The sequence below is a fragment of the Cyprinus carpio genome, chromosome B21 (assembly GCF_018340385.1).
Source record: "Cyprinus carpio isolate SPL01 chromosome B21, ASM1834038v1, whole genome shotgun sequence".
Lineage (NCBI taxonomy): Eukaryota > Metazoa > Chordata > Actinopteri > Cypriniformes > Cyprinidae > Cyprinus > Cyprinus carpio.
In genome coordinates, this window is record NC_056617.1 from 3,968,366 (window position 1) to 3,981,435 (window position 13,070).

Genomic DNA, 13,070 nt, shown 5'->3' on the forward strand with positions numbered 1-13,070 from the left:
CGCGAGATTCGGAGAGGAATTGCGTTTATTGCAACCTAGAAGTCACTTTTATTAGTTATTAACACGCTTTTATTTTATTGTTTATTTTGTTAATTATCGAGATAAAGTGTTCATGAAGTCCACTTTCTGCTCCAGCTGGGCATCCAGGGCAGCTTGGGAAAAAGAAAACCTTTCACTAAAATTACTATATCCAACAAAGATAAATAATAATAATAATAATAATAATAATAAATGCCAAAATAAAACTAAATGAATAAATAAAATTACCAGCTCTCGTTTGGCTTCCTCGATTTTCACCCGTGCAAGTGCTGGACTCTGTGAAAAAAATAAAAATAAAATGCAACCGTAATGAAAACCAATGTTGTTTTAGTATTATTGACATACTATTATAGTTTTTATTAATATTTTGAATCAGTTTTTATATTTTCCATTTTACTTAAAGCTTTAGTAATTCTGTCGGGTGTTTATGATTTTTTTTTATGTCTATGTAGTTTTAATTAAATTAAATTCTTATTTTTGTTTTAGTATTAGTTTTTTTAATACATCAAGTCAATCTAAATTACAATTATTTCAAGTAATTTAGTTTTAATTATATATAATAACCTGCAACCTACAGTATATAATAGTGATGATAAACTAAAAAAAAAATAGGGTCAAAAGAACAATGATAGATTTTTAAAACAATTAGCAATTATTTATTTAGACGTGGATGTGATGTTTTTATTGAATAATGTGTCCTTCATACTGTGCACTGTGCTATGACAAAATAATTATTTATTTACCAACCCATGCATCAAATGACAAAACCAAGCAGTGCTTTCCTATGCAAAGCTCACAAGATGGTTTCCATGTTCAATAAAACAATTCTGTCTTTCTCTAATCTTCATGCAAGTTGTACTTACAGGGCTCAGGTCATTATACGGCTCTAGTTTCTTCTTCAAAGGTAGTGTTTCCTCTTTAAGAGCTGCGATTCTCTAAGTACAGAATAAAAGATGAGAGAAAAGGATGCGATTCAATTTCATCCCGGCCTGTAAGTGAAGTTCTGTTACAGTGCATCTTGCTTAAATTCATATTTTTTTAACATTTCAGTAATTAGGACGTTGCGTGAATATGTTATCGATCTGTAATCTGAGCAGTTTACCTCTGATAACTGCAGGATGGCCTGATGGGTAAGAGAATCCTCCATCTGCCGTGAATCCAGCTTTTCCTGTCACAAACACACAGATTCTGTTTGTAGAAGGATGCATGAAAGATATTAAAGGGATACTCCACCATTAATCACTTACCCCCATGTCGTTCCAAACCCGTTTTCTTTCAAATCAAAGCTAAATACACGTAGAAACAGCGCATCCTTGTGGCTCGTATGATACAGAAGAGCATACGGTGAAATGGAGAGACACAGAGGAGACCGTTGACAAAGGAATTATTGAATAAAGTCATTATTTTTGTTTTCTTCGCTTACAAAAAGTGTTTCTGTTGCTTCATATAACCCAGATTGCACATCTGATGGAAGATGGAGTATTCTGACGACGACTTTCATACCTTTTATGTTATTTACTTGGCAGTCAATGGGACAGTCATAAGCCTCCCGGTTTTCATTCAAAATATCTTAAATTGTGTTCTGAAGACGAACGGAGCTTTTATGGGTTTGGAATGACATGGGGGTTAGTGATTAATGACAAAATTTTCATTTTGGGGTGGAGTATCCCTTTAAACTATAATTTGACAACTGGATGAAAACGGTGACCCACACCTGTGCAAGCTTATTCCTGTAAGTGAGATCTCTGGTTTTATTCTTCATGAAGTCCATGTTCAGAAGCCTCTCCTCCGCTGTAGCTGCTTCCACCTGCTGTATATGTGTGAGCTTCATCAGATCGCTGGAAAACACATGCAAGTTTTAGATAAAAATTAATAAATATTAAATACATGTAAAAATGATTAAACAGATTCAATTAGAATAATATACAAATTAAAACTAATAAAAATTAGATTAAAAATGTCATAATACACCTTACAGTTTTAGTGCAGTACTATAGTGTGTAGGAAAAATTTATATAATAATGTAACTTAATAGAAACTAAATACTTTCCAAATAATATTTTAGACATATTTCATAATATAATTTTTTCAGACTATAAATTTGGAATTTATAAAAGATAGGCGCTTTTGAAATTTTAGAATGATCACATGAAAATAATCATGTTCAGGGGTTCATGGCATCTAAAAGACTGAAAACCCCTGTTTTAGATACATTTGTGCAGTTTTTCCTAGAAAGACCTAGGACTTAATAAATGAGAGTAAAAATCATGACAGGTAAGAAACCTTCATTAAAAATGTATACAGTTAAAGGGATACTCCACCCCAAAATGAAAATTTTGTCATTAATCACTTACCCTCATGTCGTTCCAAACCCATAAAAGCTTTGTTCTTCTTCGGAACACAATCTAAGATATTTTGGATGAAAACCGGGATGCTTGAGACTGTCCCATAGACTGCCAAGTAAATAACAGTGTCAAGGTACATAAAAGGTATGAAAGTCGTCTTCAGAATACTCCATCTGCCATCAGACGTGCAATCTGGGTTAAAAGAAGAGACGGGAACACTTTCTGTAAGCAAAGAAAACAAAAATAATGACTTTATTCAATAATTCTTTTGTCAACAGTCTCCTCTGTGTCTTTTCATATCACCGTATGCTGCGTATGCTCTTCTGTATCAAGGATTTGCTGTTTCTACATGTATTTTTTTTTTTTTTTTTTGTAAGAAAGTGCATCGTTTTGTTGTGGATGGTAGAGAAGGGAGTGCATAGAATGCGTTGGTTTGTATGGAGAGAGAGGGGGGTGTTTGATGACAAAGGAATTAAGTCATTATTTTTGTTTTCTTCGCTTACAAAAAGTGTTCCCGTCACTTCATATAACCCAGATTGCATGTCTGATGGCAGATGGAGTATTCTGACGACGACTTTCATACCTTTTATGGACCTTGACACTGTTATTTACTTGCCAGTCTATGGGACAGTCACAAGCCTCCCGGTTTTCATCCAAAATATCTTAAATTGTGTTCCGAAGATGAACACGAAGTGATTAATGACAAAATTTTCATTTTGGGGTGGAGTATCCCTTTAATAACAGCAATGTGAAATGCATAAATTATCTCTTGTGTTTTCTTACTCCTGAAGTTTCTTCCGAAGTACAACCGTTGCAGTCATTTTCTTCCTAACAGCAGAAAGTTCCCGCTGCAGCCTCCGGTCAGTCTTCTCTGCCTCCAGCACGTCATCGGTCAGTTTATTGATTGCAGGCATATAGCTGGACAGCCAAGAGGGTGAAATCAACCACAAAAATCACAATGCATCTCGACTCAGGGACATGCCTAAGTCATCTCGTGCATGTGATGAAATGTGTTTATGTCTGCGTATTACTGTACCTCCCGAGTGATGTGTCTCTGAGTTTGAGCACCTCAGCAGTTTCCTCCAGCGCCGACAGCAGGTCCACTGTGGGTTTGGAAAGTCCTCCAGCCTGAAGTCCCACTGCCTGGAGAAGCACTTCTTGGAGATGAGCTCCTGTCAAGGACCACAATGAAAGTCAGTAAGCCCTTACTTACAGAATCGTTATGCATTTGTCAGCCTACTTCTTCCAAAGTGACTGTCTCAGAGTCTCACCGTCGCTGCTGTACTCTTCTGTTTTCTGCTTGTGGTCCTCGATGAGCATCTCTGCCTCTCTGCATCTCATCTCACTGCTCTCCGCCAACTCGTACAGAATCTCTACCGTGCGTGTGTTCACTTCAAACTCCGGCACCGGCTGCTGCCCGAACACCTTCTTGAGCCACTGGCTCACCTGCAATTACACAGTATATGCAGATGCACTGTAAATGCAACATACAAGTGTTTTGAGATTTAAAACTCAATATTTACTGGAATAAAACCAAGTTGTTTGTGTCAGAACATCATGGTACGTTGATAAGATTCTGAATGAAAATGGCCATTTTCCCCCAAGCTATAAAGAATACCATGGTATTGCTATAGGAGTCAGGACATGTTCAAAAACAAAATAGTGCCAAAGTATTTTTGTTCTTTCTGTTTTGTTCACATCTACAATATAAGGACATGATGCATAAGACGTTAATTAAAATCGTGCATGCAACGCATCTAGTATAATAAGACTAGTAAGTGTATTTAGTCCAGATAAACACAAACAACGGATCTGCAGTGAACGTTTACGCGTTCGTATTCTGTACTTTATTAGCTTAGTGTAGTTATGTAACGCTAATGTATTCTACAAAGACATTAACTCACGATTTTGCTTTTCTCGCACATTTTTCCACTAAATGTGTGTCACATCCGATCAAATTTACTTGATATATACGCAGCAACTAAACAAACATCCCGCCACTGAATTTGTCCTTCTATTTCCGGGGTCTCAAAGCGGCGCGCATTATTCATTGGCTGCCCAAATGACAAATCGACCAATGAGATTCTAGGATGCAGAAGCACCGCCCACCGCACAACGAACAAAACATTTCAAGGGATTTTCAACAACAATGCATTAATAATTGTTAATATATATACATTTTCACAGTACAATATTCTCTTTTAAACAATAAAAGAGATTACTATTTATTGGAATCACAAAAACTTTACCACTATGGGAATATAATTCAGCCAACCGTTTTATTTTATAAAACATAATTATTAATAATTATTTTATACATAATTATTTTCTTGATTTGTAATGTTTTTAATGGATTCTTTTATGCTCATCAAGGCTGTATTTATGTGATCAAAAATACAGAAAAAAATTAATATTGTGAGTTATTATTTCAGTTTCTTATATTGGTTTTCTATTTTAATACACTTTAAATTATAATTTATCCCTGTGATCAAAGCTGAATTATCAGCATCATTACTCCAGTCTTCAGTGTCACATGATCCTTCAGAAATCATACTAATATGCAGATTTATTATCAGTGCTGGAAATAGCTGTGTTGCTTCATGATATAAATCGAATAATTATTTGTACAATGAATAAATAAATAAATAAATAAATTGTCCTTTTATAGCTTTAAAATTGATGGACATAGAATTTATAAATGCATAAAAATATAATAATAATAATAAAATTATTAAAAAAAAAAAAAGACTATTTACAAATATATTTCTAAAATAATTAATGTTGGTCAGAATTGTTTTATTTTTTGAAAAGAAGTAACCAGTCATAAAATATGAGCTTTTGCTCCTCTTTTGGATAAGAGTCTGTTAAATGCATATATAATGGACATAACCTTGAGGTAATATGTTAGAATTTACATGAACAAAAAAAATCTCGTCGTCGTGTCACAGAACTACATCCGGGTCAGTCGCTGACCTTTCGTATATGAGCTGCGCTCGCGACCTCCATTTCCTTCACTCGGCTCCTTGCGCTCCAGCCGGCCGCTGCAGGAGGACACAAGCTCCAGCTCCCGCTACACAAACTATCCGTAAACATGCTCTCCGGTCGCGTCGCGGCGGCTCTGGCCCGCACCCTGCCCAGACGGGCCGGCTTTGTAAGTCTCATTCTGTGGTGTTTTAACGACCGAGGCGGTGAATGTCAGCGCTTGTTAATGGCGTGCGGGTGCGCGGCGCCATCTTGCATTAGGAAGGGCCTGCGTACGCTGCGTTTCAGCTGCGCTTTATTTGATTCTCGTTTTTAGTTACAGCTATGCTTAGTTTAAGGGAACGGAATCTACGTGTTTTGAATTTGTATTTAAATTAGAAAAGCGTACGATTGCATGTTTAGCTAGTGATCAATGCATGACTTTCCCAATTGAAGGTCAGGAAGCGCTGCTTTGGGTGTATGACATGTCAGCTGTGAAACTATAAACTTGGTGTCTTTTTAGTGTTTAACTTTTTAGTGCGTCCATAATCCATCTTTTTTTTTTTGTTGCACTGTAGTTTATTCTTCACGACTTGGTGCTTTGTGCCGCGTTATTATAACAAAAGGCAATCAGAATGATTTAATCCAAATGAGAAGTTAAACAACCACGCTTTTTTTTTTTTTTTTTTTTTTTTTTTTGGTGTTTGTAGTTGGTCTGCTTTTTAAAATCTCATTTGAAGGAAATAACGGGTTCAGCTCTAGTGACATGGTTGTTGATGGCACATGAAGGTCAAGGGCTCACATGCAACAAGCTTGGGTTTTTATGGTTTGATCTTAAGGTGTATGTAAGTCACAAACATTATCATTGTTGCATTATAACCAATATATTTGCAATTGCAGGTTTCCAAGAATGTTGCTGCTGCTGCATGCGTTGGAGCAAAGAACCTGCACACTGCCAGACCATGGCTGCAGAAGACAGGTTATTAAACACTTCCTTCCTCTTCCGTGTGAAGTTCTTGGATTATTGCGTTCTCTTTTTGTTTGCATTCAGTCATGCACACTCTAAACGCTTCGCGTCATGTCTCAGGCACAGCGGAGGTGTCCAGTATTCTGGAGGAGAAGATTCTTGGAGCTGATACGAGTGCTGCTCTGGAGGAGACGGGCCGCGTGCTGTCCATCGGTGACGGTATCGCTCGTGTGTACGGGCTGAGGAACGTGCAGGCCGAAGAGATGGTGGAGTTCTCTTCGGGGCTGAAGGTGAGTTAGCAAGAGGTCAAGAGGTCGCGGCTGAGCCATCAAGGACTCCAGATGCTTCAAGATGATTGATATTCAGCTTAATGCACACAAGCTACATTGGTTTTGGCGTGGACTGTATATTATTGTAGTTAAAGATGCATGTTTTGAGAAACTGGTGTGCATATGCTTACCAGTCAACTTAACTAGTTAGTTGTTACTTGTTAATTTTTTTTTAACTTGATGTAAGTTTTGTTTGATTTACTTTTGTGGTGTTTAAGTCTTGGCTTATTTCAAATAAGTTGAAATTTTACATCCTACAGTAAAATGTCATAAAATGGGATGCTATTTAAATAATTAGGGTAACCAAACGTGCCATTTTCCCAGGACACGTCCTGGCCAGGATTTCTATATTGCCTAAAATATCCATTGTTTGGCTTTGTTTGCACTGCAAAGACCAATTGTGGTATGAAAAAGTACCATGCATCGCTTTGACTGTTCTCTGTAGATCCTGCCTTCTCATGCACCACGATTGGTCGTTTACGTACAGTGTCTGCATGTTATTGGTCAAGCAATAATCACCTTCATTAAGTATGAAAACTGGAAACCAAAGCCAAAACCTTGATATTTTAGAAATCCTGGCCAGGATGTGTCGTGGGAAAATGGCACGTTTGGTCACCCGAAATAAAATGGTGTAGCATAGATAACTCTTTCTTTAATTCATCAGGAAATGGTGTAGTAGGAACTCAAACAAATGGTATGAAATCTAAATTAAATATAGTCTGCCTAATCCAATGGTTGTACGAACATTTAGTACAAATGAACTGGGTTTTGATCATGAGAATGCAATCCTGTTTGGTTAACTGGTGGCTTTTACATTTAAGACACTTTGGTTTCTCTCCGTAGGGCATGTCTCTGAACTTGGAGCCTGATAATGTTGGTGTTGTGGTGTTCGGTAACGACAAGCTGATCAAAGAGGGTGACATTGTCAAGAGAACGGGGGCTATCGTGGATGTTCCTGTCGGAGAGGAGCTGCTCGGCCGTGTTGTGGACGCTCTGGGAAACGCCATTGATGGCAAGGTCTGACACCAACTGGATACTTGCATAGTTTTAGCTCTTAAGTTCTTTATCCAATAGTCGTCATACTTGAGTTGACTGATCAGTCTGTGTTTCTTCTCCAAAGGGACCCCTGGGCTCTAAACAGCGTAGGCGTGTGGGTCTGAAGGCCCCTGGCATCATCCCCCGCATCTCTGTGAGGGAGCCCATGCAGACGGGCATCAAAGCCGTGGACAGTCTGGTGCCCATTGGCCGTGGCCAGAGAGAGCTGATCATTGGAGACCGACAGACTGGGTAAGATGGTGACTTGATGATGAATTTAAATGCTTGCTTCATTTGCGCTTGGTCATCCATTTCAATTGGTTTCCTCCAGCAAAACCGCCATTGCCATCGACACCATCATCAACCAGAAGCGCTTCAACGATGGTACTGAAGAGAAAAAGAAGCTGTACTGCATCTACGTGGCCATCGGTCAGAAGAGATCCACCGTGGCCCAGCTGGTGAAGAGGCTGACGGACGCTGATGCCATGAAGTACACCATCGTGGTGTCCGCCACCGCGTCCGATGCCGCTCCCCTGCAGTACCTGGCTCCATACTCCGGCTGCTCCATGGGCGAGTACTTCAGAGACAACGGCAAACACGCCCTCATCATCTATGACGATCTTTCCAAACAGGTAAGAACTTTGTACTAAAGCTGCGGTCTGATTTAGTGAACTTTTGCAGGAACACGTTGAATATCATTGAATGCCACGCGGACCAATAGAAAGAGGCTTGGTTTGTGCAAAGTGAGCTGTTCTTTAGTCATCGCTACACTACTGACTATTCAATGGACTTTATTTTTGCCTACAGTACTGCTAGTGTGACCACCTCATTAATACACTGATCCAAATATCAAAGTCATAGTTGTGCTTGGTACTTTCCCCCACCTTTTATAGCACTAAACTATATGGGAATTAAGTCTGCATGATTGGATTATCAATATTGTGAATGGGGATTATTTTTTTAAATTAAAATCTTGCATGTTTCCACACAAAGTGCAGCAACTTTCTCCTGGATTTGAGGAGCTCATTATCAGCTGGTGTTTGCACTGGCTTGGTTCACAGTAAATGCTGCCTCATGCAAACTACATCTGCTGAGTTTGGAGCGCTTTAATGTGCATTTAAGGATCACTTAAGTGGATCACTTTAATGTGCATTAGCAGCATGCACCAGAAGCGCTTAAAATAAACTTCTTTCTGTGGTTTTGTCAAATAATTTCATTGCTTTAATGTATGAAAAAGCAGCCATATTTTTTTTTTTTTTTTTCTAAGTTGCGATTTAAAATCTATTTCTTAAATGCATGTTTGTATTAAAGGTGGGGTAAGTGATTTCTGGTAGCCAATGCTGACATTTGAAATCACCAAAACAAACACGCCCCACCCCAAAAAGGTCTCCCCCCTATTTTGGTAGCTCCGCCCCACACATGCATACGCAACCATTAGTTCTGTGAAACAAAGCGGAAAAAACCCGGAGGAAAATGTCTGCAGAGCAAAGAGGCTTTAGGCTAGTAGGAGAAGTCCTGATATCAGACTCAGATGTTGTTTTGTTTGTTGTAAGGAGGTCTGGGATCAGAAGGCGAGGTATCTTTATTTATATTCTTTGGTTTTAGTAAGATTATGTTTTCTAAAGCGTTATTGAAAAATCACTTACCCCACCTTTAAGTGCGTTTAAATACTCTGACGTGTATAAAAGTTTTGCTTATTTTTATAGCCGTATTTAAAAGAGTTTTGGCCAAATTGTGCAGCAGTATAAATGAGCAAAAAGCTGTTTTCATGCAGCCCTAATGCGAATTATGTAGTCACCAAAAAAATGCTACATTTAAAGTGTTCACCACCACATGCATGCTTTAGACTCTCTCCCAATGTTGTTAATGCGTCCTAGGATGCTTTTTAAATTGTAATAAAGGAGTTTGAATGCAGAGAATAATGGTAAACCTTGCACTCTTCAGGCTGTTGCCTACCGCCAAATGTCCCTGCTGCTGCGTCGTCCCCCCGGTCGTGAGGCCTACCCCGGTGACGTCTTTTACCTGCACTCCCGTCTGCTGGAGAGAGCGGCCAAGATGAACGACAACTTCGGTGGTGGATCCCTCACTGCCCTGCCTGTTATCGAGACCCAGGCCGGAGACGTGTCCGCTTACATTCCCACCAATGTCATCTCCATCACTGATGGACAGGTGAGCAACTGCACAAGCAGATCTTCTGCACAATCAACGATTTGATTCCCAAGCTGATCTTCTCAATCTCCTCCTGCAGATTTTCCTGGAGACAGAGTTGTTCTACAAGGGTATCCGTCCAGCTATTAACGTGGGTCTGTCTGTGTCCCGTGTCGGCTCTGCTGCCCAGACCAGGGCCATGAAGCAGGTTTGTTTTAGCTCCCAGTTGATGCTTTTGAGCTCATTTCTATGTGAAAATGGTTAAAACGCCCATCTGTTCGTTCTCCAGGTGGCTGGTACCATGAAGCTGGAGTTGGCCCAGTACCGTGAGGTGGCCGCCTTCGCCCAGTTCGGTTCTGATCTGGACGCCGCCACACAGCAGCTGCTGAACCGAGGCGTGCGACTCACAGAGCTGCTCAAGCAGGGCCAGTACTGTAAGTGCACTGCTGCCCACTACTGCATAGGAGGACAGGTTCACTTTTAACCTACAGGTTTGTAATGTTCCTGTGCTGTTGTCTCATTTAGCTCCCATGGCCATTGAGGAGCAGGTGGCAGTCATTTACGCTGGCGTGAGAGGACACTTGGACAAGATGGATCCTAGCAAGATCACCAAATTCGAGAAAGCCTTCCTTCAACACGTCATCAGCCAGCAAACGGATCTGCTCGCAGCCATCAGGCAAGTTTTCATGAGCATTTCGGTGTAAGAAAAGCCAGTGAACATAGAATTTCATGTCTAAATGTTTGTACTCTTGTGTTTCAGGACCGACGGTAAGATTTCAGAGGCCTCTGACGCAAAACTCAAGGAGGTTGTGCTCAACTTCCTCGCAAGCTTCGAGTAGACTTTGTTTCCTATATCACTAATGTTTTGTCAGTGTTTGCATAGTGCTTCTGCTTAAATTTATACAAACCCTACAGAAAAATTCAAGTGGCACTTGATCCTCAATGTACAGAAGTCTCCTAACAGAGAATAAAGTGTTCCCAACTCCATCTTTGTTTCTCTGCATTTTTGTTATTGTGACTTCATTGATGCTGAGATCGCATTGAAAAATGGCTTTGATGCTGGTATGGTGTTAAAGTGAGGAAATCTTGATATATCTGAATGCTGCATGTCTATTATATTTTCTTATTAGTCTAAGCATATGGCAATTTAAATGCCATAATTTACTTGAGCGTTGTTAAATTTCTTATTCCAATGAATCAGAATCTCATTTGCTGTGCCCTTGTGTTTGACTCGCTGTAATTTGAGTTGAGATTCTGTACCTGCTGACAGGTAATTGAGCGTCTTGCTTATACAGGTGAAGCTGCAAGGTTTGGCAGACATTCCATTTAGGGTCCATTTAGAGATTTTGGAATCTGAGGTTTGCATGAAAGCTGAAATCTGGGACTTTTAAATCTTATGGTTGCATTGCCTGGAAAAATGAAAATGGTTTGGAAATGAAGTTTTTCAAACCTCAACCTAGTTTTTGATTGTCTGCCACTAGTTATAATACGGTTGAGGTCATTTCAGGGCATTTAGGACACATTCAGCCACTAGAGACAGTCAAGTAAAACTTCTCTACTAGTGTTTGTGCTTCATGACTTTACCAGCAGGTGGAAACCGTGCACTTCAGCACATGTAAAATGGCAATTTGCTTTGCTACATAAATCCTATAGTAGCTGATCAAGGTTTGTTTAAATATACATCTTAAATAGTAAATTTTAATGACCTATATCTCCATATATTAACCTATTAAAACCTGACTCCTTGGCAGTAACACACTGATGGTATTTCTAGCATGCCCTCTACTGGCTGAGAAATACTCACATTGGTAAGTGACACTATACAGAACTGACATTAATTTTTAAAGTATAGTGAGCGAGTAACCTTATGCTCCTTTACATGGTCATCAAATGTGTATGTCCACCTACATGAACTTCAGAGACTGCTTTAGATACACAATCTTAAAAATTGGAAGTAGAACCAAATAGGTTTTAAATTCTGATGTCAGAACTCTCTCTCTTTCTCTATATATACACATATAGGATATATGATTCTTCAAAGAACCATTATTTCTGAGAGCACACACCCCTACATCATTTCTGTAAACTCTATTTTGTGTCGTGCTATAGCCGCTTGCATAATGCACCATAATGTACACACAGACCCTCGAGCATCTGTTGTCAAAGTACCATTACATCTTGTTCTCTCCACATGTTGTGCTGCTTTAATGGGCAGGAGGGGATGTTATATACCAGCGGGGGATACAGTACACACACCTCTACTGAAAGCTTACAGTCATAGACACACATCTAATGTTCTGATATGTGTTGTGTTATATTCTGTTATGTTTTATTTCGTGTGTAAAGGCTCTGGTATTATTATGTCCCATGGTAGAAGTTTTTAATATGACAAACACACTCTTGGCACGAGGACTTGGAAGGTCTGATGTTGGTGTGTGTGTGTGTGTGCGCATCTATAAACCAGACCGGATGCTCCAGGCCTGCTTTTTGAGCGTGCGTCATTTGAGATGAGGTTCAGCGGTGAATCCACGTCTGAGAATCTAGACATCAGCACACGTGGATAAGAGGAGGTTCAGGTTTAATGAGGAGGAACAAAGAGACGCAGATATTGAATATATTCATTTAAAAAACAGAAAGCATGCATTGACTCTAGATTCTGATTCCAGGAGCAGCATTATATGCTGAAATAAACACACCTGTGACCGCACATCAGTTGTATTTCATAATAATGTGTTGTAAACAGCCTATAGTTTGGCTTATGTATCACATTACATTATGAAGTAATTGTTCATTCTTGAGTTTTAATATAACATTTGTGTCTTTTATTGTATTGACATTGTCATATGACCTAGAGTGACTTATTACTCTAATTTTACTAGGCTTTATTTGTTTATTTTACTTTCCTCTTAATAAAATGGTCACATCCACATCTGTAATCCTGTAATTTGCCATCAGACATTGGTTTCACTTGTGTCTTGGTGCCATTTTCTTTTTGTTTTTATAGATCATCTCATTTTTATAGACCATCTCGGACTCCAGTATTTACTAAATGGTTTATCTTTGATACTTTGCACATGAAAAAGATGGCATAAAACTACAGTACAATCCCCTCTATATATTTTCTAAAATGCATGTTATTGATCTTATTGTGAACAACTCATCCATGCATATCTGGTAACGCTTTACTTAAAGGCTTTATGTATAATGCATTATAGTTATTATATCTTGTCGTAAAGAATTTTAACC

At 39.1% G+C, this 13,070-nt stretch overlaps 2 protein-coding genes across 2 annotated transcripts; one reads left to right on the forward strand and one right to left on the reverse strand.

Moving 5' to 3' along the window:
• Positions 1 to 7: 7 nt before the first annotated feature.
• Positions 8 to 4,439, reverse strand: haus1 (HAUS augmin-like complex, subunit 1). Its single transcript, XM_042747712.1, has 9 exons — positions 4,289 to 4,439; positions 3,656 to 3,830; positions 3,421 to 3,556; positions 3,168 to 3,302; positions 1,754 to 1,877; positions 1,142 to 1,207; positions 903 to 974; positions 268 to 315; positions 8 to 153 (listed from the first exon to the last, which is right to left on the reverse strand). The coding sequence occupies exons 1-9, from the start codon at positions 4,307 to 4,309 to the stop codon at positions 94 to 96; spliced, it is 837 nt and encodes a 278-aa protein (XP_042603646.1). The 5' UTR covers positions 4,310 to 4,439; the 3' UTR covers positions 8 to 93.
• Positions 4,440 to 5,359: 920 nt separating this feature from the next.
• Positions 5,360 to 10,811, forward strand: LOC109045953 (ATP synthase subunit alpha, mitochondrial-like). Its single transcript, XM_042747707.1, has 11 exons — positions 5,360 to 5,535; positions 6,246 to 6,324; positions 6,433 to 6,602; positions 7,485 to 7,658; positions 7,762 to 7,928; positions 8,008 to 8,308; positions 9,621 to 9,845; positions 9,925 to 10,032; positions 10,114 to 10,258; positions 10,350 to 10,500; positions 10,585 to 10,811. The coding sequence occupies exons 1-11, from the start codon at positions 5,476 to 5,478 to the stop codon at positions 10,661 to 10,663; spliced, it is 1,659 nt and encodes a 552-aa protein (XP_042603641.1). The 5' UTR covers positions 5,360 to 5,475; the 3' UTR covers positions 10,664 to 10,811.
• The last annotated feature ends 2,259 nt before the right edge of the window (positions 10,812 to 13,070 follow it).

What these genes read in the sequence shown, in the direction of transcription:
- LOC109045953 (XM_042747707.1), top strand. Translation starts at nt 5,476, where the DNA reads ATGCTCTCCGGTCGCGTCGCGGCGGCTCTGGCCCGCACCCTGCCCAGA. An exon ending in AGTTCTCTTCGGGGCTGAAG is followed by an intron (nt 6,603 to 7,484) that starts GTGAGTTAGCAA and finishes TTCTCTCCGTAG; the next exon opens with GGCATGTCTCTGAACTTGGA. An exon ending in AGACCAGGGCCATGAAGCAG is followed by an intron (nt 10,033 to 10,113) that starts GTTTGTTTTAGC and finishes TTCGTTCTCCAG; the next exon opens with GTGGCTGGTACCATGAAGCT.
- haus1 (XM_042747712.1), bottom strand. Translation starts at nt 4,309, where the DNA reads ATGTGCGAGAAAAGCAAAATC. An exon ending in TGTGCGAGAAAAGCAAAATC is followed by an intron (nt 3,831 to 4,288) that starts GTGAGTTAATGT and finishes GTGTAATTGCAG; the next exon opens with GTGAGCCAGTGGCTCAAGAA. An exon ending in ACAGGAATAAGCTTGCACAG is followed by an intron (nt 1,208 to 1,753) that starts GTGTGGGTCACC and finishes TGTTTGTGACAG; the next exon opens with GAAAAGCTGGATTCACGGCA.